Source organism: Carettochelys insculpta, chromosome 11 (genome assembly GCF_033958435.1).
Source record: "Carettochelys insculpta isolate YL-2023 chromosome 11, ASM3395843v1, whole genome shotgun sequence".
Lineage (NCBI taxonomy): Eukaryota > Metazoa > Chordata > Testudines > Carettochelyidae > Carettochelys > Carettochelys insculpta.
The window spans coordinates 40,944,855-40,966,980 of NC_134147.1; the positions used below are offsets into that span (position 1 = coordinate 40,944,855).

The following is a 22,126-nucleotide window of genomic DNA, read 5'->3' on the forward strand; positions in this document are numbered from 1 at the left end:
GAAGTTGGGTTTGATGTAGCAAATAAATACATTTTCTATTTACAACAGTCTTTATGGTATGAGATTGCACCATTTGCAAGTGGAAAAAAACCTGTCTATTGTAAGTTTATTATATCAGAAAAAATGCTATGTAAAACAGCTAAAGAAAGTAAAATGTCTATGATACACTATACAACACTGACTTCTGGCATTTTAAGCTACTTTCCATTTCTGTTTGAATATGTTGAGGCAAATATACATATCAGCCTTGTACTCTAATGAGGTACAGAACCATACAGTTGAATCCAGTAACCATTTTATAGTGTCAGATTACAAAATCTCTTCATTTCAATGAGAAACAGGCAACAGCATGTTTTAAGTAGCTGTTCAAGTCTTGGGACTTTTGAAACTACAGTGGACAAAAGACTAACACATGTATAGTAGAGTGGAAGAGCAAACTGGCAGCAATATGGCTTCAAAAATGATCTAGCATCACTTGTTACAGCTGTGATTCTGATTAATACATTTCCCTTAACTAGCTAGAAGTATGTACTTAAAATTATATATCAAAACACATTTAGTCAAATTCTGCTGTGATGCAAGTTATACATTTGGGTTTAGGTTGACCAAAAATGTCTGTTGGTGGTTTACTTCTGTAACTTGTACAAGTTCAGAAATCCTTGAACCAAATAACTTCAATTTGGGTGAACCAAATAACTTCAATTCATGTCACACTGATATGGTGTAGAGACAAATCCACATAGTACATGCAAGAGTAGCTCCCCAGTAAAATTGAGGGGGCAGGAGTTCTGGCTATTTACCCTGTGGATGAATTTGACTTGCCTGAGGTCATAAAACATTCACATTAAAGGCAACTATGAGCACTGAAGAATAACCACTGGAAACTGGAAAACAACAAACAAGTTTAATATCATCAAATTGCATAATCATCATAGCTCAGTAACTTGACAGTCACAGAAAAATGTTATGCATCACATGAGGAAAATAGAAAACAAAGGACTGTGGTCATTTTGGCTGGAGTTGGATGCAGGCAAAATGAACTCAACAATAGAGTTTTTAATCCACTAGTTTATCTGCTATTTTACTGTTTGCTGGTGTATTGGTTTCTCAATGTTTGGTAAAATAATAAAAGCCATTAACCATATACAGTTAGTAAAGAAAAACAATTTTGTGCACACACATGCATGCAAGAGAGAAGGAACTTATGAACGATACATCTCCAGTATTTCTGTTCTAGCTGGAAGAGTCTCTCTAAATGTCAGCCTTTGAAATGCCTCCTTTGCACCACCTGCTTCCCTTGCCTTGTCTTACCTCCACATTTGCTTTTCTGCTCCTTGGCTTTCATTTGTGGGAGGGATGGGAAGAAGTCTGTCCCAGCAAAGTTTCCTCTTATTCTTGACACCTGAAGCATGGATACCTAAAATATGCAAAGAAAACAACAGTGCCCCATCCTAAAAGTCTGACAGGTTCTCCCCTGGCTTCTGGCCTTAGGCTCCTCTGGGAGCAGCAATCCACTAGCCATGGAAAGGTGCTTCTCACAAAGCATACCAGCCAAGGCTGGACTGCTCTATTTTATGACCCTATCATTCCCCTGCCACATCTGATGTTCACAGCCATTGCACCTCTGCTGATTCCGCATGTAACGGAGAAACCAAGTAAATAAGGTCCCCTAGCAGTTAGCTTGTCACTTGCATGAGATGGGAAGCCAAAAGTGACTCCTAGCCTCTCCTTCTCTTAATTTATTTCTATCGTAGTAGCACTTGGGAGACCCAGCTTAGGACCACTTTGCGCTAGGCACTGTACAAACACCAAACAAAGGGGGCTAAGGAGACATTACTCCTGCATTCTTACCACCCCTCTGTCCAATGCTATTGCTACTTCCTGCTTTTGACAGAGAAACCCCTGGAGAACAGTGTTTCTAAGAGCCAGTGTTCCCTGCAGGCTGAGGGCTTGGCAGAGATTCAGATGCAACTCAGCTGATTAGCAGAGCAACATGTGATTCTGTTGGAGGTGAATAGCTGCACATGCCTTAGCACATATAATAAAATTTATTCCACACATGGATGGAAAATATTAGAGGCAACTTTGCCCAGAGCTGCCTCTGTTCTTAATAACGATGTTACGTGAGCACTCAGCAGGCCCTCACGAGGTCTGTGACACACCAGAAGGGAAGATGGTCAGGAACTTAGGATATCTGGGGCCACCCAGCTAAGATGGAAGTTGTGGGTTTTTTTTTTTTTAAAGTTTATTTTACAGCCCCAAGTTGCTTTAGCCAACAGACTCTAAACTGTCTTTAGTTTATCCAGGTTCACATGTGGACTCACAGGCTGCTGCTTGGCTGTCTTCCTTTTTGCCTCTGCTTCTCCCCTTTTTCTTGTCTGTTCTCTCACATACCTGATCACACTGCCAAGGGGACCCTTTCCCAAACCCACATGGTGCTAGTTTCTGGACAGAGTATTTGGCTTTGTTTTAGATGAGGCCCTTTAGCTGTCTCGTACCCTTACGTAAAGCCAAAGGTAAAAATGAAGGTTTGAATGAGGATTTAACGCAACCCGTAACAAGGATTCACCTCATCTGAGATGTTTAGAAAAGCAGGGGATATTCCTTATAAGCAGGAAAGTGTCCGAATGATCCAGAATGTGCCCATTATTCAGAGCGTAGAGAGAGGGAAATGTGATGTTTTCTGTACTCCAGGGGCAGCTCCGACTATCAAACTGGCAGGGCTGAATTTTTGCAGAGGATCTGACCTTCCCAGGGACCTACCTGGTCAAAGGCTTTCAATTTGTCCCTAAAATACTGCCTCTTCATGTAACAGTGTATACAAAACTATGGCATGAGCCACTCCAGCATCCTCTGTGGTCAGAGAATGGTTGCCCGGGGCAATGTGCATGAAGATGGTGGCTGACCCTTCCCATCCAGGCTATTGCAGTCTTCCCCTGCCTGCTTGTCCGCTAGCAGCCAGTGAGCTGCTGGCATTCTTGCAGGCTGCTAATCCTTTGGATAGCACAAAACTGCTCATAAATCACACCCAGTGCACAAAATCAAAGATGCTTTGACAATCACATCTCTCTCTGATTTCTCAACAGCAATCAACTCCCAAATTGACAATCACATCCAAATGGACACCCATTTTGTACTGAAACAGCATTCTCTTGACTACTGCTTAGACAAATATGGGGGGAGACAAAGCTGTCATGTGAAATCTGATTAAACATGATTCCTATGCTAGGCCACAAAAACATACAATTGCATTAACACAGGAGCTAACGGCATAGTAAGAAATCTTCAGACTTGAGACTGCAGAACAGGTATGTACGCTTAAATGGGCGCATTCATAATAGCAGGGGCAGATAAGGGCCTTGTCTAGTCAACTGCCATTAAGCTAAGAGGAAAATAAATCAGTGATTTTGCTGGGAGTTTGGACTGAGCTCCTACATACTAATACATCCAGAGGCACCGAGCACTGGGGTGCTTCTTGGTCTTTTTGTTAGTACAGAGTACCAAAGCTGACATCTAAAATCTGTAAACTAGCTTTTTTGAAGCAAGTGACTGATGCAGCATACATTAGACATTACTTGGTTTGTTAGACTGTGGAACTCATGGCCACAGGGTATCACAGAATCTTGCTAAATGATTGGTTTCTAAGAGGGATTGGACATGAGCTATCAAAAATATAGTCACAACAGTAAATATTATAACAAGTATTGGAAGGGATATAAAATCTTCTGATGTTAGTTTTAAACCTTCCTCTATTAGGAAGTGGGTGGATAATTTAGCTCCATGGGCCTGACTCTCCCCTACCCATCTACTTTAGAGTTTATTGAACCTTCCATTGAAACATCTGTGGGGACAAGATACTGGATTAGCTGGACTGAAAATTATGATGTTACTATGGGACCACAATGTTGTATAAAGTCCATACTGAGCGTTCAGAATTACCAGCATAATTGACTTATGAGTAAATTGGATGTTCTAAACTCACACTGACAAAAGCCATCACATAAAATCACACACACACCCTAAGTACTGCGGAATTTAAAGTATGCAACATGTTTCCTGTTGTGTGGTATAGAAATTACAGGTTGAACCTCTGTATTCCAGCAACCTTGGGACATGACCAGTGCCAAACTAGAGAATTTGCTGAACCACGAGAGGTCAATATTGTCTAGCAGCATCATGAACACTTCCACTGCTTACTGGGCTCTTAGAAGACATTTAGGGGTAAATCAGAGCTAAATAACAGCACAGAACACAGAGCCATGACTGGTGGCTGTAAAAAAAAAAAAAAAAAAACCACTGAGACCCCAGGAAACTTAGACAGATGTCCACTTATAATGGGTATGGCCAACTAAAATCATGCCGGACCTTGGCTGTTGCCGATCTAGAGAGGTTCAGTCTGTAGTTTCTGTTCCAGACAACAGGAAACATTACACATCCAATGCCAAATTGAGTAAATATGTAAGAAGTAAAACAACAACAGTTAGATTTTCAGAAGCACAAAGGACATTTATGTGCCCAGCTCCTGTTGAAAGCCAAATTGGAGTTGCGTACTTACTTGTGCTTCAGCTCATGGAAATTAAACTGTCAACAAGAAAATTAATAAAGAATGACAGACCACAGGTATGAAAAGCCTGCCTATAATGTCTGGTCTAGGGCTCACAGAAACCAGTGGGAATTCCTCCAAATGTAGGTCAGGCTCCCAAATGCATGGCATTTTAGTTCAGATACCATCTTGACTCCACGGATGCACTCACCCTTCCAATATAGCTCATGCTCCCTTTACACCTCTGTCTTTAGGAAATAATGTGTATCACAACATATCAAAGCAGCTAGGAGTACAATTAAGACTGGAAGGTGAACACGTGATTATTGTTTTCCCCCTTCTGTCTTCCCAAGTGACAGAATGAGATCAACCTCCGCCAGGCTTTGTTGCTTAGTAGCAGAAATTTTTAATTATATACTAAAATATGCTAAACATAGAAGTACTATGCGACGAATACACATATATCAAGAAAGGCACATGACAGCAACTCAATCGCTTCAGTGTCTGCCAGACTTGTCATCCAAAAAAAAAAAAAACCCACACACACAGAAAGAAGGTAGAAAGTATTAATAAAACTACTTTAAAAACACTCTTCATTGTTTGCTCTGCAATTTTTTTAATATCTACCACCAATTTAATTCTTTTTCCATTTCTTAAACTTTGATTTAACTCCTTGCTTTTCAAATGAAGCTATTATCCTCACTAGAGCTTAAAAAAAACACCCTGCTCACTTCTTTATTGCTTTCAATGAAATGTTAAACCACAGAGAAAATGTAATGAGGTATATGCTCTACGAAGGTATTAATCAACTGTTAAATTCTTCTTTTTTCGTATTACAGCTTGCACCTCCCTTGTTTGGCACCTTCAGGACCCGCCAGAGGTTAATGTCCTCTGGCCCTGGCTGCAGCCTCCACTCCAGAGCTGTGGCCTGCTTCCCGACCCTCCAGCCACAGTCCCTGCTCCTCCACTGTCACCAGCTCCCCAGCCACCACCACTGACTCCCTGCCCCTCTGTGTTTCAAGGTGTCTTGCAGAAAATGAGAGCCAGGCCAGATCTCTAACAGTGGCAGGTGCTAGGAGGTATTTGTTTAAAATATTTAAGTGGAGTGTAAAATGATCACTGAACACAACAGAATTCTAACACATATTTTGTAACAGACTGCTAAATGTTTATTTGGTGTCTGTCTGTCTTAAGCTGCTACTGCCGATGTAAATTATATGCTACTTTCAGATGAAACTACTTACAAATTACGGTATTAAATCATAACTCACATTAGCGCACCATGAATTTTTTGGGTCTTCATTGGAATGGAACCGATCATACGGAACTAATGTAATGTTGTGTGTGGATGTCACATTAGTTACGCGTTTGTTATAGGAATTCTGCAAGTGCCAGACTGTAATAGAAATCAAACATGGCAAAATGACATACATATCTCAGCCTGTACAGAGAAATTCACCTTCACACTGAAAATCAAGGCTACCTCCCCATAAAGTTTTGCTTTTTTCTCTCCCTCTGTAATGATTTGTCTGGTGACAGTCACTGCCATCAAGCTGAAGGGAAATCGGAAAATCTTTGGTACCTGGGATATCTTTCAGGGGCATGGAGCAGGGCTCCTCCACCTTGCCAGGAGTATGGCAAGGCTGTCAGCACAGCTGGACAGCAGTTCAAGTAGGGTGGTACTGAGCAGTCTGCCATACCAGTACAGGAAAGAGACGTGAGGAGCAGGATGTGTGGCCACCACATATCCCCATGCCAGGGGCTCCTGTGGCACAGCTGTGCCACCTCTAGCGCCTCCATTGAGGATCATTTCTATATGCACAGCAGTGCCAGGAGAGCACAGAACTGGGACAGTCTAAACATGCCAGAGAAACTGCCAGCCTGGGGCTACCTGGTGGCCCTGTGTTCTGCTCCTTTCTCAGTGAAGTTCCTGGGACTTGAGTCCTGCAGTTCAGGGCTGTCACAGGAGCTGCAGCTGGGAGAGGAGCAGAATGCCAGCAGCTCTTCTGGTACAGGTATACCACCCAAGCTCTGTCCTCCAGCCAGGCTGCTGCACAGACCCCAGACAGACACAGTGGCATGGAGGGACTGGGGCAGTGGAGCTATACCAGAGACATAGCCACTTCTGCGTTCACTGCTGTGGTTCCCAAGTTGCTGGTGCTGCGGGAAGGAGACAGAATCACCATGTTCCAGTATGGGTGTGGATCCTGGAGAGAAGATGGAGCAAGTGTAGGTGCCCTGGACTATGGGGGGAGGAGTCATGTGGAGGGTCCTGTGAGAAAGTCACGTGCCCTCTCCTCCCCCACACCTGCAAGAAACAGATTCTACTCACAGCACTGTGTGCAAGATCATCTTTTTTCTATTTACTTGTGCAGCGGCTAGCACCAGGGTGTGCTGAACTGTGACTGGCCTTCCAGGAATTAGTGCAACTGGGAGCAGACCAGTGGTTCTGATTTGACCTGGCTCAGTTGAACTCGGATCAGACCACACAGCGCAGTTGAAGTCAGCATCTGGTATTGACTAGGGGAGGGGAGGAAAAAAAGTGTGTAAATTCACTATATTTGCACCAGGGACCCCGCTGTGCTAAGTGATGTAGGCAAGACAGTCCTGGACCCAAAGGGTTTTTAGTCTAATGACTGGGAAAGGAATAGAGGCACAGGGATTGGGAGAGGTTCCCTAAAATCAACCAGCCAGTAAATTTCAGAGTTGCCCAATCCAGTGACCTGTAACAGGCCATCAGAAATTACAACAATGTGCAATAGCCAGCTATGAGGTAATTAAGACTGCAGCAATAGCAAAATCCACCAGAGGGCAAAAGGAAATGAACATAAATGTAACATGCACCCTTTCATGTATAAGGAGTCTGGGAAGCAGAACGTATGAGACCCTCTCACCCTGTGGGGAAAGCACCATTTGTCCCTGAATTGGCTGGGGGAGAGAGAGGGCTGTGGGGTGTACCCTGATGGAAGAATGCACTATACCCTGGTTCCTGAGCTGCAGTAAATAATTCAGATTGCACTGTAGAAAGCAAGAGAGCAATGCTATGCTCCGATGCTCAACAAGAAAACTTCGTCCACTTAGGTAAGTTAGCTTGGAAATCATGCTCCTGATTCCCCGGAGGACCTGCTGGACTCCTTCCAAGCAAGTGCACTCCTCAGATTCCACCATGGAGCATCCATGCCAAAGTGTGAAGGGACTAGAGGTTGAGGTGCAAGAGCTGACCATGGTCAGAAAGAGGCCATGGAGAAGACGCTGCTATGTTTATGAACATAATGAATCAGCACCCTCCCCCCCTCCCCCACCCCTTTGAGCTTTACAAGGACCCTGCTAATGAGCAGGATCAGCAGGAATGAGAACATCAGACTTCTCAGCCAGATCATAAGGAAAGCATCAGAGGCGGTGGCTTTGCTCAGGTCCTGCTGGGGGGGTAAAAGCAGCGGCATTTTCTGTTTTGGCTGGTGGTGAAAAGATGTATTTGGGGAGTTCACCCAGATTTGACCTAGGCTATCCTCCAGAGGTGGGGCAGTGATCACTTGCAATGAGTGAAGTCTCTCTTAAGATGATCCACCAGGGTATTCCCAACGCCCAGGAAATGACAGGTTTCCAGATAGATGTGGCTGATGCAGAAGTTCCAGAGCTAGAAGGCCTCCTGGCAGAGTGCCAGTGAGTGTGCTCTCCTCTTTCCTGTTGATGCATAACATTGAGGCCATGCTGTCCATCAGGACTCGTCGTTTCGTCCAACAGGCGAGGTAGAAAAACTCCACAGGACCACCTCCTCTGGGAACCACAGCTCCTGGATCTGTAGTCTTCTGAGGTGCACATCCCCATCCAAGGCCTGAGGTGTCTGATATCAACTTGACTGAAGGAACTGGGGTGGTAAATGGGATTCCTTCAAGGACATTCTTGCTCTGGGTCCACCACCACAGTGAGATGATCATCATCAGGGGAATGGTGACAACCTTTTCCAGGTGGTCCCTGGACTGAGAATAGCTCGATGTGGGGTCCACATGCAGAGCCTGGCACAGCAGATCAGCTATGTGCATGCTGTCAAGTGGCTTAGCAGATGCAGGCACCCTGTGGCCATCCTCAGGGGAAACACAGATATTCCTCTGGCCACAAAACCTGTCCGGAAGACAGAAAGTCCTTGAGTGGGTCAAGTACCACTCCAATAAACTCTACCGCCTGCACAAGAACAAAGATGGACTTTTTTTGTTCATAAGCAGGCTAAAGGATCTGCACATGGCCTGCAACATCCCTTTGAACTTGGGACCTTAACAAGGCTGCAGCCCACACCCTGTCTCTGGTATCAAAAAGGTATCAGAAACAGAACACTTTGTCCCAATACTCATGAGGAACCTTTTCCACTGCCTCTCCACTGCAGCAACCCTTCTCTCTCCTGTGAGATGGGTCCTTGAAGAGGGGGTGGGGAAGGAGGGTGGAGGCAGAGCCACCATTAGGAACAGCCACTAGCTTGCAGCTGCTCAAGTCTGGCAGTGTTAGAACAATAGCAACCTCACAACCAAAAAGATATGTCATGTGGGGCTGAGTAGAGCAGAGAGGAATTGAATTTTAGGACAAAAAATATTGTACTTCATGCTAAAGATAAGGGGGGAGTCTTCACAGGGTGAAGTAGTCACAGCAATAAGTCAGGGAGAAAAGCTTCGCAACTCTACTTTGAACAGAGGGAAGGGGCAAAAGATGGCAAAAGTCAGAGTCCAAGGGGAGGTTGTTTGTAGTCATCAGCTTCAACTATACATCTTCAAGACAGGAAGGCTCTTTGCACCATGCTCCCACAATGGGATCCTGCCCTGCAACTGAAACTGACAGTTCTGCAGTATGGTAAACATGTAACAAAAGTAGCAGTAACACCAGATGAACTAAAATCACTTAATACTGTAGTTTTAAAGCTTTGGTGTATCTATCAATGACTAAGTCACAAATGTGACATAATATTTTGAGCCTTAAAGACATTTAAAACCAAGATTCACTTACTCTGAACACAAGCAGCTTACACAGAGGATGTGAAAAACCAAATGCTTTAATCCATCTATCAAGAACAGTTCAATGTATTTCATCGGATACATTACTATTGATCCATAATTTACAGTGCTATGGATCATACAGAAATTATTCCTGCAGTCAACAGCAGGTGAATATCAACAACATTACAGTACCAAGCATCATAGCAAGAGGCAGTAATTAATGTCACGTTTTCAAGAAATATAGGTATTTTATGTTATCAACATCTGCTTCTCCCAGTGCATTTTTTGTCAAAAAACATCAATGTAAGTGCATTATTTTGTGCTTTGCTTTTTTCCTTGTACACTTCCTATTTCTGTTTGTAGGCTGCAGAGTTGGTATTGCTTTATAGTATAAAAACAAAAAAAACAACTTTTGTTTTTGGAATGAAAAAGAAATTCATTGTATTCTATATGTTTATATTTGTTGCATGGTTTTGGCAAAGTGAGAATCGTTTGGTATTTCGTGTACATGGTTAGGTAAGACAGGCCTGGCTCATGTTGTTGGCATGGGGATTCATGCAGTCACTACAGACTACAATTTTGGGCAATAAATGTCTTGCCTCAAGATGCTAACTCTCCACCTGTTTGTCACTATTTCACATGTAAAACAAAGGATCACATGCTTCATGGTACATGTGCCATAGAGAGAACAACAGCATCAGAACGTGACTCCCTGAAAAGCCCGCATCTCCTCCTGGCACAAAAGCTGCAATATCCAAAAATGGGGTGTGACCTAAGAAAGGAGGAGGAGGAGTGGAGGAAAAACCCAAAGCTGAGTGTGCTATCTTGAGGATAGACTACAGACCATGTACAGCATGGAAGATCACATATAGCTTGATATAGCTGCTGGGGGCCAGAGTAAGATTTATCCAGAGAAATCCAGATTTTGGGAAGGAATCCTACTTTTGTCAAATCACAGCATATGAGGACTATCTACAAACTGCATGGCAACAGGGCATCAGGATTTCATTTTAGTCCACACAGGGATCAAGTAAGCATGATGCTTGTTTGCATAGTTTACATCCCTTTTCTATAGGGATAACAGTGTGGAACCCAACATGGTGTCCACTTGTGGGGCCATCTTCAATGGATTTTTATGGTTATACCACCATAATGGCCTTCCTTATTCATCCCATTTTTGTCAAATTGCAGCACCTCTCTGGCCTCGGCTCACCCTTTTACTTAGTTAGAAGGGGAGCACAGGACCATACTATAGACCTATAGCCAGTCTTTTTTTGCTCATGTATTTCCTTCCTCTGTCACCATGAACATACTACAACAACATGAGCAAGTGACTGCAGGCATAGCTGCTGAGTTGTGGCACAGCTGCTGTGCAGAGAACCACCCACGATATCGGAATACCTCAGCTGCCTTGCTGACTGTACAGATGAGCTGTAACAAGTAGCATTGGAGACCCATGCGCAATGCCTCTGGGCCACAGTTTGGCGACTGATCTAGCAGATATAGGAAACAGTCCAAAAATGGGCTAAGAAAACCAGGCATTTGTTGCACACTGAGCTGACTTTTGCCCCTTCTCAAAAGTGACAAAACGGGTGATTATCGAAGCTCATATACAGTTAGCTACTCAAGCAGAAACAAGTAACTGCATCACTAACTGGTGAAAGGGCTGTACAACTATAAGAATGTTAACAATATAAAGCCATAGAAGCATAGGACCGGAAGGGACCTTGCGAGGTCATCTAGTCCAGTCCCCTGCGCTCGAGGCAGGACTACGTAGTAAAGCAGAACATTCTTCTGTATCGACCACATGGAAGAGCTCGCACTCTAAACCCCAATCCACCTCAAGTACCAGAATAGAAAGCAGCACAGCTGAAAACAGGCCCAGTCATGCATCCGCCTTGTCCAGCAAAACACTCCTATCAACTTCAATGAGAGCAGGATCGGGCAACAGTCATTTCAAGACTTTTTCTTGACTGACTGTGTACGTGAAAGAGGCAGCATCCGTCAGTACCAACCTTCTGCTAAAACTCCTGATGTTTTGTCTTCTGTCTTTCCTCATCACCATAGTCACATTTGATTTCTGAACCATATTAAACTGCCATGACCAAGTTTTCTTGATCAAGTCTGCCATGTTGGCACTCAATCACTAAAGATTTTAAATTTTTTTATACACTATGTGTATCTTTGCATCATAGCACAAAGAAAATGGGAAGCTCTTGTTTTCTGCATAGGGACCCAAGCTATACTCAGATTTCTAAGCAATATCACCCTGAAATGTTCTCCTATGCCACACTTCAGTCAGTGCTAGTCCAAGAAGATTACTACTAGAATTTAAGGCACTTCATTCTGAACAAGATGCTTTTCTGACACATTTCAACTGTAGGTTGCTACTGAGAAATCTCTAAGACCATCAGTCATTTTTGTAAAACATCTAGGTTTGATATAATACAATTATAACTACGGTTATTGCATAGAGCTACACTTGCGTTGATAATGCACCAAAACTACTTTTACAACATTGTTGCAAGTTAAATTAATACAATGGTTATAAAGTAACAGTTACTTGAAGATACAGTAAATTTACTTTTTTCCAGCCATACTGGTGAAATAAAAACACCATTTTAATTACTCTAATGGGTATATTAACTACATAGTTATTAGGCTTCAAAGCATATTACTATTCTTTTTGTATCACTAAAAATAAATATGTAAATTCAATTTCTCTACAGAGCTTTTTATTTTGTTACCTAGTCTAAATTTATACACTTTAAATTGTGCTTTAAAATATTTCCAAAGTGAGACTGTACTATACAAAATATTCTCAAAATCTCTCTACCCAGTATCCTACATAAAATCTTCCTTTCAAGTGTTTACAAAGAATGCAGAAAACCTCCAGTGAGTTTTAAACATCAACATTTTTTGAAATATGAAGAGGCATAGTCTTATAAATGAAATACAACTATATTTAAAACAAAACAAAAAGGTAACTAAAGAATCCATGCAAATGAAAAGTCTGTACAACACTTTAAAAAAAAGAGTAAGGCAAGTTAGAAATATACAACAAAATGTGCCCAGTTGATAAAATGTATTGAATTTTGTCTGAAAATGTATATCGTTTTACAGTGCTCCTGTTTTATTGCTGATAAAAAAAAAACCCTAAGTTTCCTTTCCAAAATAAAAGCTTTAAAAAACAAAAGAAGGCTGAACATAGGAGCAAAAGCAAAACCTTCTCAGTTGAGAGTAAAAATAACAACAATCCAAAGAGCTCAAGACAGATTCAGGCATCCCCACAGTTTCATTTCTAGCAACATCACCAGGAACATTCTACATCAGAATAAACACAATCAGTATGTGTTAACACTAGTTTTATTACTATTAAAGTAGAATAATGATTTAAACATCTTGTGATATAAAGACCAAACTAAGTTTGAAGGATACTGTATCTTTAAGGCAGCACTATTAAATCAATATAACCCATGGTTATAAAGTGAGTATTTTTGGTTTCTTCACATTCTCTCTCCTTTTTCAGATCTACATTTAGTTTCCAAGTGAATAACTTGTAAGTTTCCCCTGAATAGAAACAGACTGTTTTGATTTGTAATTCTATTGCTCTGAGTAGATTTGACCAGTTCAAAGTTCTTGGTGAATCCAGTTCATAAATGCTGTACAGTTGTTCAACATTTCAGTGGCACTGGTACTTCTAAAATAGAATATACAAGTCTTTTCACAAAATATATATATATACTGGGCTATTGATGAAGCACAAGTAGATTATTAAAAGAAAATCAAAAAAACCTGAATGTGTAAATGATTTAATCTACTGATTAAGAACAGAAGCAGTTTGTGAGAGGTCATGCCAATTATCTGCTAACAAGCATGATCTGTATCTTCCATGCTCATGCTGCTTCTTCTGCTACTTGTTTTTGAAGCTCCAGGAGACACCGAGGAAAGTAGTGGGTCAGTAACTGTGACAGGGGAGAGAGTATCGTCCATCAAAATATCTTCCAGTTTGGATCCCACTTTTGTGGGGACAGTGTAGGTGCCAAGGTTATCACTGAAAGTGATGGTACCATCAGTAAGATCGAGGGTAGTAGTACAAGATAAACCTGCGTGGTGCTGCAGTGCGTCTTGGTTGCAATTGTCAAGGACAGGTTCTTGTTTGATAACCCGGTTTACCACTTCTGGTGAGCAAAGGCCAGTTGATGGGACAAGGGAAAGTCCGTGTGCTCGAGCCTGCATCTCAAGTTCCTGTAAAGGTGGTAACAGAAACCAATAAAACCTGAAGTCAGAAATGAAGTGTAATGCTCTGATACACCATTAATGTGCATTTCCTGATGGACAAATAAACAGCAGCAGGCTCTCAGCAGCTCCTATTTTCACTACTGCTGCAAAAATTGGGCTTGATATCACACACTCCCACCTCTTCCACTCCACACCACTACTTAAGTAATTCCCCCCCAATTAAAAGTCAGCAGAGAGTCAGTGGTGGCAGACCACTTCCAGACTTTCCCTGCAGAAACAATCTCATTGCCAAAACAAATTTCACAGGCAATACAATTCAGATGTCTCCAGGCACACCAGCAGCTTAAGTTCTCAATGGGTATCCAGATCAACAGCGTAGACAGCAACCACAGCAAAGCTTTATGCTGCAGAGAGCCAGGATGCCAGTGACACCAGATCTTTTTGTTATCACTTGAATCCATTAAAAAAAAACTCTGTCAGGGATGGCGCTTGGTTCCGCCAAGAGGGCAGAGGACGGGACTTGATGACCTCTTGAGGTCCCTTCCTTCCTTCCAGCTCTATGAGATATGTGAGGGAAGCACAATGGCTCCCTATAAGTTACACAGTAAGCTGGCATTTTCTTGTAGCAATGAGATAGGAGTGATACACACAGCTATTCCATTCATTCATAATGCTTTTATCAGCAAACCTGTATTCTGAGCAACAGATGTCTGTTAGCATGTTCTAGTTTCTTCTGCCTATTCTCAAGTTCTTTTGTGCGTTGTTGTTCTCTCTGAAGTTTGCGGATATAGTCCACGGAGGCTTTTAAAATAGTACCCTTATTCCAGCGCATGTCCCTGTAAAAGTAGTGTTTGGAAAAGAAAAAAAATCAGTCTCACCCATGCACACTACCGCAACATACGGCAGAGTTGCAGGAGCATTTAACAAAGGAGTACACATTTGATCAAAAGTACAAAATTACTTTTATATGCAAAACAATGCCAAATGGGACACAATCTCAACTATGCCGAACACTATGCTGTCCAGAGTCTCAAAAATAACCCAGACATTATAATCAAACCAGCTGACAAAGGGGGTGCTGTTGTCATCATGAATAAGTTAGACTATGCACAGGAGGCAGCCAGACAACTCTCCAACACCACGTTTCACAGACCTCTCTCCTCTGATCCCACTTTGGAATCCCAAAAGAAATTACAACAACTATTTAAGGAACTCCCTGCTGCTACACGGGACCTTATTTACTCAGACACACCAACTTAGCCCCAACCTGCATTATTCTATTTACTCCCCAGAATCCACAAACCTGGGAACCCCGGACAACCTATCATCTCAGGTATTGGCACCCTTACCACTGGACTATCCAGTTATGTGGACTCCCTCCTCAAACCCTATGCCACCAACACTCTCAACTATCTCCGAGATACCATTGACTTCCTGAGGAAATTACAAAACATCAGAAAAGTTCCTGACAACACCATCCTTGCCACAATGGATGTAGAGGCTCTGTACACCAGTATTCCACATGAAGACAGATTACAAGCAATCAGGAATACCATCCCTGATGTCACCCCAGCCAATCTGGTGTCTGACTTCTGTAACTTTGTTCTCACCCACAATTATTTCCGATTTGGGGACAATTTATACCTCCAGATTAGTGGAACTGCTATGGGCACCTGCATGGCCCCACAATATGCTAATATATTTATGGCTGACCTGGAACAATGATTCCTCAGCTCTCATACCCTATTACCCCTCCTCTACTTAAGATACATTGATGACATCTTTATGATTTGGACCCATGGTATAGAGACTCTAGAAGAATTCCGCAGGGACTTTAACAATCTGCACCCCGCCATCAATTTATGCCTCGATTACTCCATGTGAGAGATACATTTCCTGGACACTACAGTACAAATCAAGGATGGCCTGATCAGTACCATGCTCTACCGGAAACCCACTGATCGCTATACTTACCTACACCCTTCTAGCTTCCATCCTGCACACATAACTAGATCCATTGTTTACAGTCAAGCCCTTAGGTACAATCGCATTTACTCTGATCCTCCTGACAGAGACCAAAAACTACAAGATCTTTACCAAATATTCATAAACCTGAATTACCCACCAGGAGAAACAAAAAAACAAATCGACAGGGCCAGATGAACACCCAGAGACCAGCCACTCCAAGATAGGCCCAAAAAAGGCAGGAACAGAACACCACTGGTCGTTACCTACAGCCCTCAACTCAAACCACTGCAACGCATTATTAAACACCTACAACCTACCCTTAATCAGATGCCACACTCCAGAAGGCCCTAGGTGACAGGCCTGTTCTCTCTTACAGACAGCCTCCCAACCTTATGAGGATTCTCACCCACAACCACAGTCTATACCGCAGGAACACCAGTCCTGAAACTTCTCCTTGCAACACAGCCTGCTGCCAGCTTTGTCCATATATCTGTTCTGGAGATACCATCACTGGACCTAACCGGAACAACAAGAAGTCTTGTGACACCTTATAGACTAACAGATATTTTGGAGCATAAGCTTTCGTGGGCAAAGACCCGCTTCATCAGATGCATGAGTTGGGGGGGTTGTTTCAGAGGGGTATTTAAAGAGTGGGGTCCAAGTAAGAGGGAGAGCCAGAGCTGACCTAACCAGGTTATACACAGAATCACGGGCACATTCTTATGTTCCTCAACTAACATCATATATACCATCATGTGCCAACAATGCCCAGATGCTTTGTATATTGGACAGACTTCAAACTCTCTTAGACAAAGAGTTAATGGGCACAAAACAGACATAAAACACTCCTGATCCACAAACCCGTGAGCCAGCACTTCAATGAAGTGGGCCATTCTGTTAATGACTTAAAAGTTTGTCAAAACAAAAAAGCAGTCAAGTAGCACTTTCACCTTGATAATATTTTTCCAATTTGTTAACCTTGATTATTATTTCTGGTTCTCTGTGCCTTAAATATTGAGGCTGTTCTGGTATGGCTATGGTCTGAAGAAGTGGGTCTGTCCCACGAAAGCTCACGTAATAAATTATTTTGTTAGTCTTTAAAGTGCTACTTGACTGCTTTTTTGTTTTGATAGTATATAGACTAGCATGGCTTTTTCTCTGCTTCTATTGAAAAGAGATGTGTGTAGTACACTAGGGGGAGCCAGAGGGCAACTCATTAGCAGGCAGCTTACTGTATGTGACTTGGAGTCATGTAATTACTGAGGAAGGCGTGTGCTTACCATTGCTTTCTCATAGGAATGAAACTGCAGGGATGGGAAATTGCAGCACTCAGTGAGCCAAGCTTTGCACAGCTCTCATTCTAGCGCACTTGCACCAAAGGACAGAACTGCTGAAGATGAGAGGACTCACTCTTCTTTCAGCGATGTCTGTGAGGCTGCCTGATTAACAGCAATTGCTGGATTGCAACTCTAATCTTGGAACAACATGTTTAAACTCCCATTCACAAATGGCCAACTCTAGTCCTGGATAGCAGAAACATGTTATTGACTGGGAGAAAAGGGCATGGGAGCCTTTGAGATCACAGAATGCCATATCAATGCAGGATTACTTTGCCATCTTAAGCCACTAACGCACCCACTTAGAGGCTAACAAGAAGTCCTGTGGCACCTTATAGACTAACATATTTTGGAGCATAAGCTTTTGGAGGCAAAGACCCGCTTCATCAGATGAATCTTATGCATCTGATGAAGAGGGCCTTTGCCCCACGAAAGCTTATGCTCCAAAATATCTGTCAGTCTATAAGGTGCCACAGGACTTCTTGTTCTCAAAGATACAGACTAACACGGCTACCTCTCTGATACTTGTCACCACTTAGAGGCTGTCTCTACATTTACAGCACAGTGGAGAGTACAGGCCCTACCCCTATTGTTATGCATTGCAGGGACATGCAGGCCATGTCCACACTTGTCACTGTGATGTGAAGCTACATGAAACAGGAAAAGGTTCTGGCAGGGCATAACCTTCCCCTTCAGCCAGAGCCTCTCTCTGCTGCCTCCCCAGCGTCAGGGCCTTTCTCCACTACAAGAGCCTTTCGCTGTGACAGGAAAAGGCTCTAGCAACAGTGAGACAGCAGGACACCACACTGCTAAATACAGCAGTATGGAGGTAGGAGACACAATATGGACATGTCCAAAGCCGTGTAGAGTCCACCAAGTTTAGAATAGAATAAGAAGGGACCTCAAGAGGTTATCGAGTCTAGTCCCCTGCACTCACAACAGGACCTAGTGCACCATCTCTGACAGATGTTCATCTAGCCTGCCTCTCAGTACTTGAAAGCTGTTACCATAAAATGCACCTGAGGCCCCAACAAGGACTGGGCTCACCACCTCTGCATAACAAGGCTAGTGCTGTAACCACTGTACCTAGGTGGTTCAGGACACTGTACTCATGCCACACTGTCTACACTGTTTTTAATACATATGCTAGGTGGGTGCGCAGCAGCTCCATGCCTCATACTGCCACAAGTGTAGACACACCCAGGGTGACCTGCTCTAGCCAGTGTAAGATGGTGGAAAGGGAAACGGTCTGTGTGGCGAACCCTCTCGCCAGCCAGCACACAGGTTTGCTGTGTTAGCTAGGAGTGCATGCTACTCCCTTACACGTGGGAGACTGTGCACACAAAGAGCCTCCCTTGTGGAATCCCAGCCTGGCTGGCAGAACACTAGACTCCAGAGTGTCACTGAGAAGTGTCTCTTTTCCCATTTACACTGATCAGGGCCCAATTCTTCCTGCTGGTGTCTCATCACACTATCAAGCTGTGTGAGTACACACAGTAGCAAGGCTCAGATCAAACAGGCTGGCACAGAATCACCCCCACGATGATGCAAGTGAGGGTGCGTTTTCCAGGCGTTCCCTACTAGGGGAGAGGAAAGAGACTGTGTGTGTCATGTAGGGCACAAATTCCAAATACTGCTGCTAGAAGGAAAGATTTTTGCTTTTTTGTTGTTGTTTAAGTTGTTAAAGGGACAGACAAGTATATTTTCATGCTCTTTGTCTTACAGGGCACATCCTTTAAGAAGTTCTGAGGACTGATCTTTGCTCTGTTGATTAATACTGCAATCACTTGGTTGCAAGCGAGGTATCTAAACACGAGGTATCTAAACACCTGATAAGTGCTTTTGTCACTAATGCCCAGACCTAGCACCTGTCTTATCAACTTAGTCGATGGCTCTGATAAATGGCTCCAAACCACCACCACCCCAAAACAAAAACAAAACAAAAACAAATAAGTAAATAGTGAAATATAGAACAATGTTTTCAGTCTTCAGTCCCTAGATTACACCATCTGTATACCAGGAACGTACACAGAGAGAAATGTGAACCGACAGATTCTCTGAGTCATCATTCATCGAAGAATCAAAAACTGTAGTGTATAGTGAAGTTCTGTGGCAATGCAAAAATCGATGCAGGTCATCTCAAGAGACACAGCTTAATCAAATTACTCTATCAATAGTCCTCCACTCGCTGCAAGAATCCCAGCTGGAGTTCGGTTAAGACATTGGGATTAACACCTGCAGCTTTATGAAAAGTGCTCTAGGGTCATTCAGGAGTCCAGTGGGTCAGACCTTTGCTTTGTGTGTACCACTCGTAAGATCTAGTAGCTCTCTCAGTGCAAGAGGAGGAATGGCAGCCACCCCAAAATCTCTCTTTCTAAATGAGTTGACCGGGAATGAAGGCAAGTGCCTACTCTTCAGGGTCACATCCTTTTGCTGAACCGGTCTTCATTTAGTGGAATGCACACAACTGAGTCCTTTCTCTAAGGGCGTACCTCACAATTCTCTTCTAAAAATTAAAAAAGAGATGCTGTAAAAAGGGGCCTTTGCAGGGAGGCACTGACTGACTAAGCTATTCTGCAATTGCTCTTCCAGAATGGCTCCCTCGGCAGACACCCATCCAGAACAGATACTTTTATTTTGGCATAGTTACTCTGCTCCTGAAGTGGAGTAATATTCTAGAATAAAATCATTGTTACTTCAGAGTAGCATCTGCACGCAGGAGTTACAGAACAACTATGCCAGTCAATTTCCCCCGACATGAACAAGGCCTAACCAACAGAAGCATTAGTTGGTGCCTGCTCCTTGCAAGAAGGTTAGAATACATGGATTGCCTGAAGACACGGTAGCGGTATGGCTGGAATGTGCAGTTACTTTAACCCCCTGTCTATAAGCCCAGTTAGGTGACTTTGCCCTTCTGTGGATGGTGGGAGAATCAACGTGAAGATTTAGGTTCACTGGAACATGGAAAGCCTCAGGCTCTGCTCTGAAATCAGCAGAAATCCTATTTGGGTTCCACCTCAGGGACCCAGGAACACCTAGTTCATATACTAAAACAGGAGGTAAGCAGGAGGCTTGTGTTTTGCCTTTTTTTTTTTTTTTTTTTTTTTTTTAAAGACTTGAGAGGTCCGTCTGCTTGGGAGCATTATTATTTTCCACTTGAATTGTCACACCAATCAGACCAATGATCCGCTCAGTCCAGTACCTTATCTCTTAGCGGCCAGGATCAGCAGAAGATATAAAACCTCCATGGGGAACAGTTATGTGCCAACAGGCCAGTAGGAAAGTTTCCCCTACTCAAAGTTTCCCCTACAGTTAGTGTCATGTTCTTGATCAGACACACACTGAATCAATGGCAATACTCCCAAGGACTTCAACGGACATGACTGAAGCCTGTAGTGATTGGCTTTAGTCCTGGAACATGAAGGTTTTAGATCTCTCATAGATTTTTATCCTAGCTATGGCAAATTAATTACTGTAAATTATTTAATAAAGCTACTTCTGCATGGACGTGCAAGCCCTGGTGTGCACATGGCAAGTCTGCATTCAATAATCTGGCAAACTGAGACAAAGCCAATTTTTTTTTTCCTGAAAGGGTGGGCCAGGAAGGTCAGACTAATGCTTCTGCAAAGGCTAACTTGTTGCCTGATAAGGTTCATTAAGCTATTACCATATACCCAACCATATACCCAGGAGGAACAAACAAAAATTAGTCAAAATCTTTAAGAATTTCAGTCACTGCAAAGAGACTTGGTGATGTGGTCCTACAGGAATCTGTCTACACAAGGAAGATGGTGCAGCATAAGCTAGGGAGGGAATTCCAAGCACAATAGCTACTCTGTGCTAAATGTCCACCCAAGGGCACTCTTCACACCCAGGGAGCGTGTCTGTGTGGTTTAGCTTAATGTACTGCCAATGTACAGTAAGCTACTGAGCACAAAGGCACTCATAAGAGAACAGATTTTATTTGGGAGAAATTTTCAACAAAAATTCATACACATCATTACTGAAGAGACAGTACCATACTTACGGGTCATTTGATTTAGGTATCAAAGTGCCTAGTTCTTTAATGCGATCGTTAATATTAAATCTTCTCCTTCGTTCAACTTTAGGAAAAAAATATACATTAGTTAAAAAAAAATCCTATGTCTTTAAAGGTTTCAAAAACACTTTTGATACACACACACACACACACACACACACACGATACATCTCCTAAGCATTATAACACAGTAAATTCTGTTAACTGGCATTCTATCATCCAGAACTCTCAAATAACCAGCATTTTAGCCATAAGTAAATTTTAGTTCTGTTTTCCATAAGCATAGTATAGTGAAAGTCAATACAAATAAATACAGTAAATACACTGTAAGTTTATAGTGTACAATACTACTGTTATTGGTAAATTAAGTATTCTACAAACATTTTTGTTTGTTTCTTAATATCTAATCTCGTTTTTTTTTAGTGCTATGCATGTGTGGGTATATCTCTCTGTTATCCAGAATATATGGCAACCTCACAGTCCCAGGGCTTCTGGATATGAAACAGTTTACTGTACTCATAATACAGGTAGGTCTTACACCCACTTCTAAACTGGATAAATACAGACACAGAAGATGAGTGATTAGCCCAAAGTCATCCAGTTTGTCAGTGGAAATGCAAAAACGACTATAAGGTTCTGAGTCCTGGTCTCATTCTTTAAGTCATTTGCCATACTTCCTCGGAACACTCCATGATCAATTTTAAAAATCTTAAACCATATTATGCCATCAAGGTAAGGTTGTTACTGAAACCAATGTGGAGCTCTGATACCAATGTGGAGGTAAAACAATGCTTCTTAATTATATGAGAGGATCCTTAAAAGGTCTTTTTAGAATTTTTAAGTTTGTAAAATACATTTCTGACTGGCTTAGATTCATGGTTAGTAAATATAGAAGTATGGTCCTTGAAAAAAGGATACAGATACACTTATGCACACAAGTTTAAAGATGAAATGAATTCATTGCAAACATTAAGTTTCAGTTTAAACCGCAATGAATTTTCTGATAATTTTTTTC

At 42.4% G+C, this 22,126-nt stretch overlaps 1 protein-coding gene across 4 annotated transcripts in view; it reads right to left on the reverse strand.

Moving 5' to 3' along the window:
• Positions 1–9,563: 9,563 nt before the first annotated feature.
• MITF (melanocyte inducing transcription factor) overlaps positions 9,564–22,126 on the reverse strand; it is a 187,715-nt gene continuing 175,152 nt past the window's right edge. For all 4 annotated transcript variants that reach the window (XM_075004955.1, XM_075004956.1, XM_075004958.1 and 1 more), the window contains exons 8-10: positions 21,100–21,175; positions 14,456–14,603; positions 9,564–13,773 (exon numbers count right to left, since the gene is read on the reverse strand). In XM_075004955.1, the coding sequence (XP_074861056.1) occupies positions 13,393–13,773; positions 14,456–14,603; positions 21,100–21,175 (605 nt within the window). In that variant the 3' untranslated portion in view covers positions 9,564–13,392. The remainder of the gene's footprint in view (positions 13,774–14,455; positions 14,604–21,099; positions 21,176–22,126) is intronic.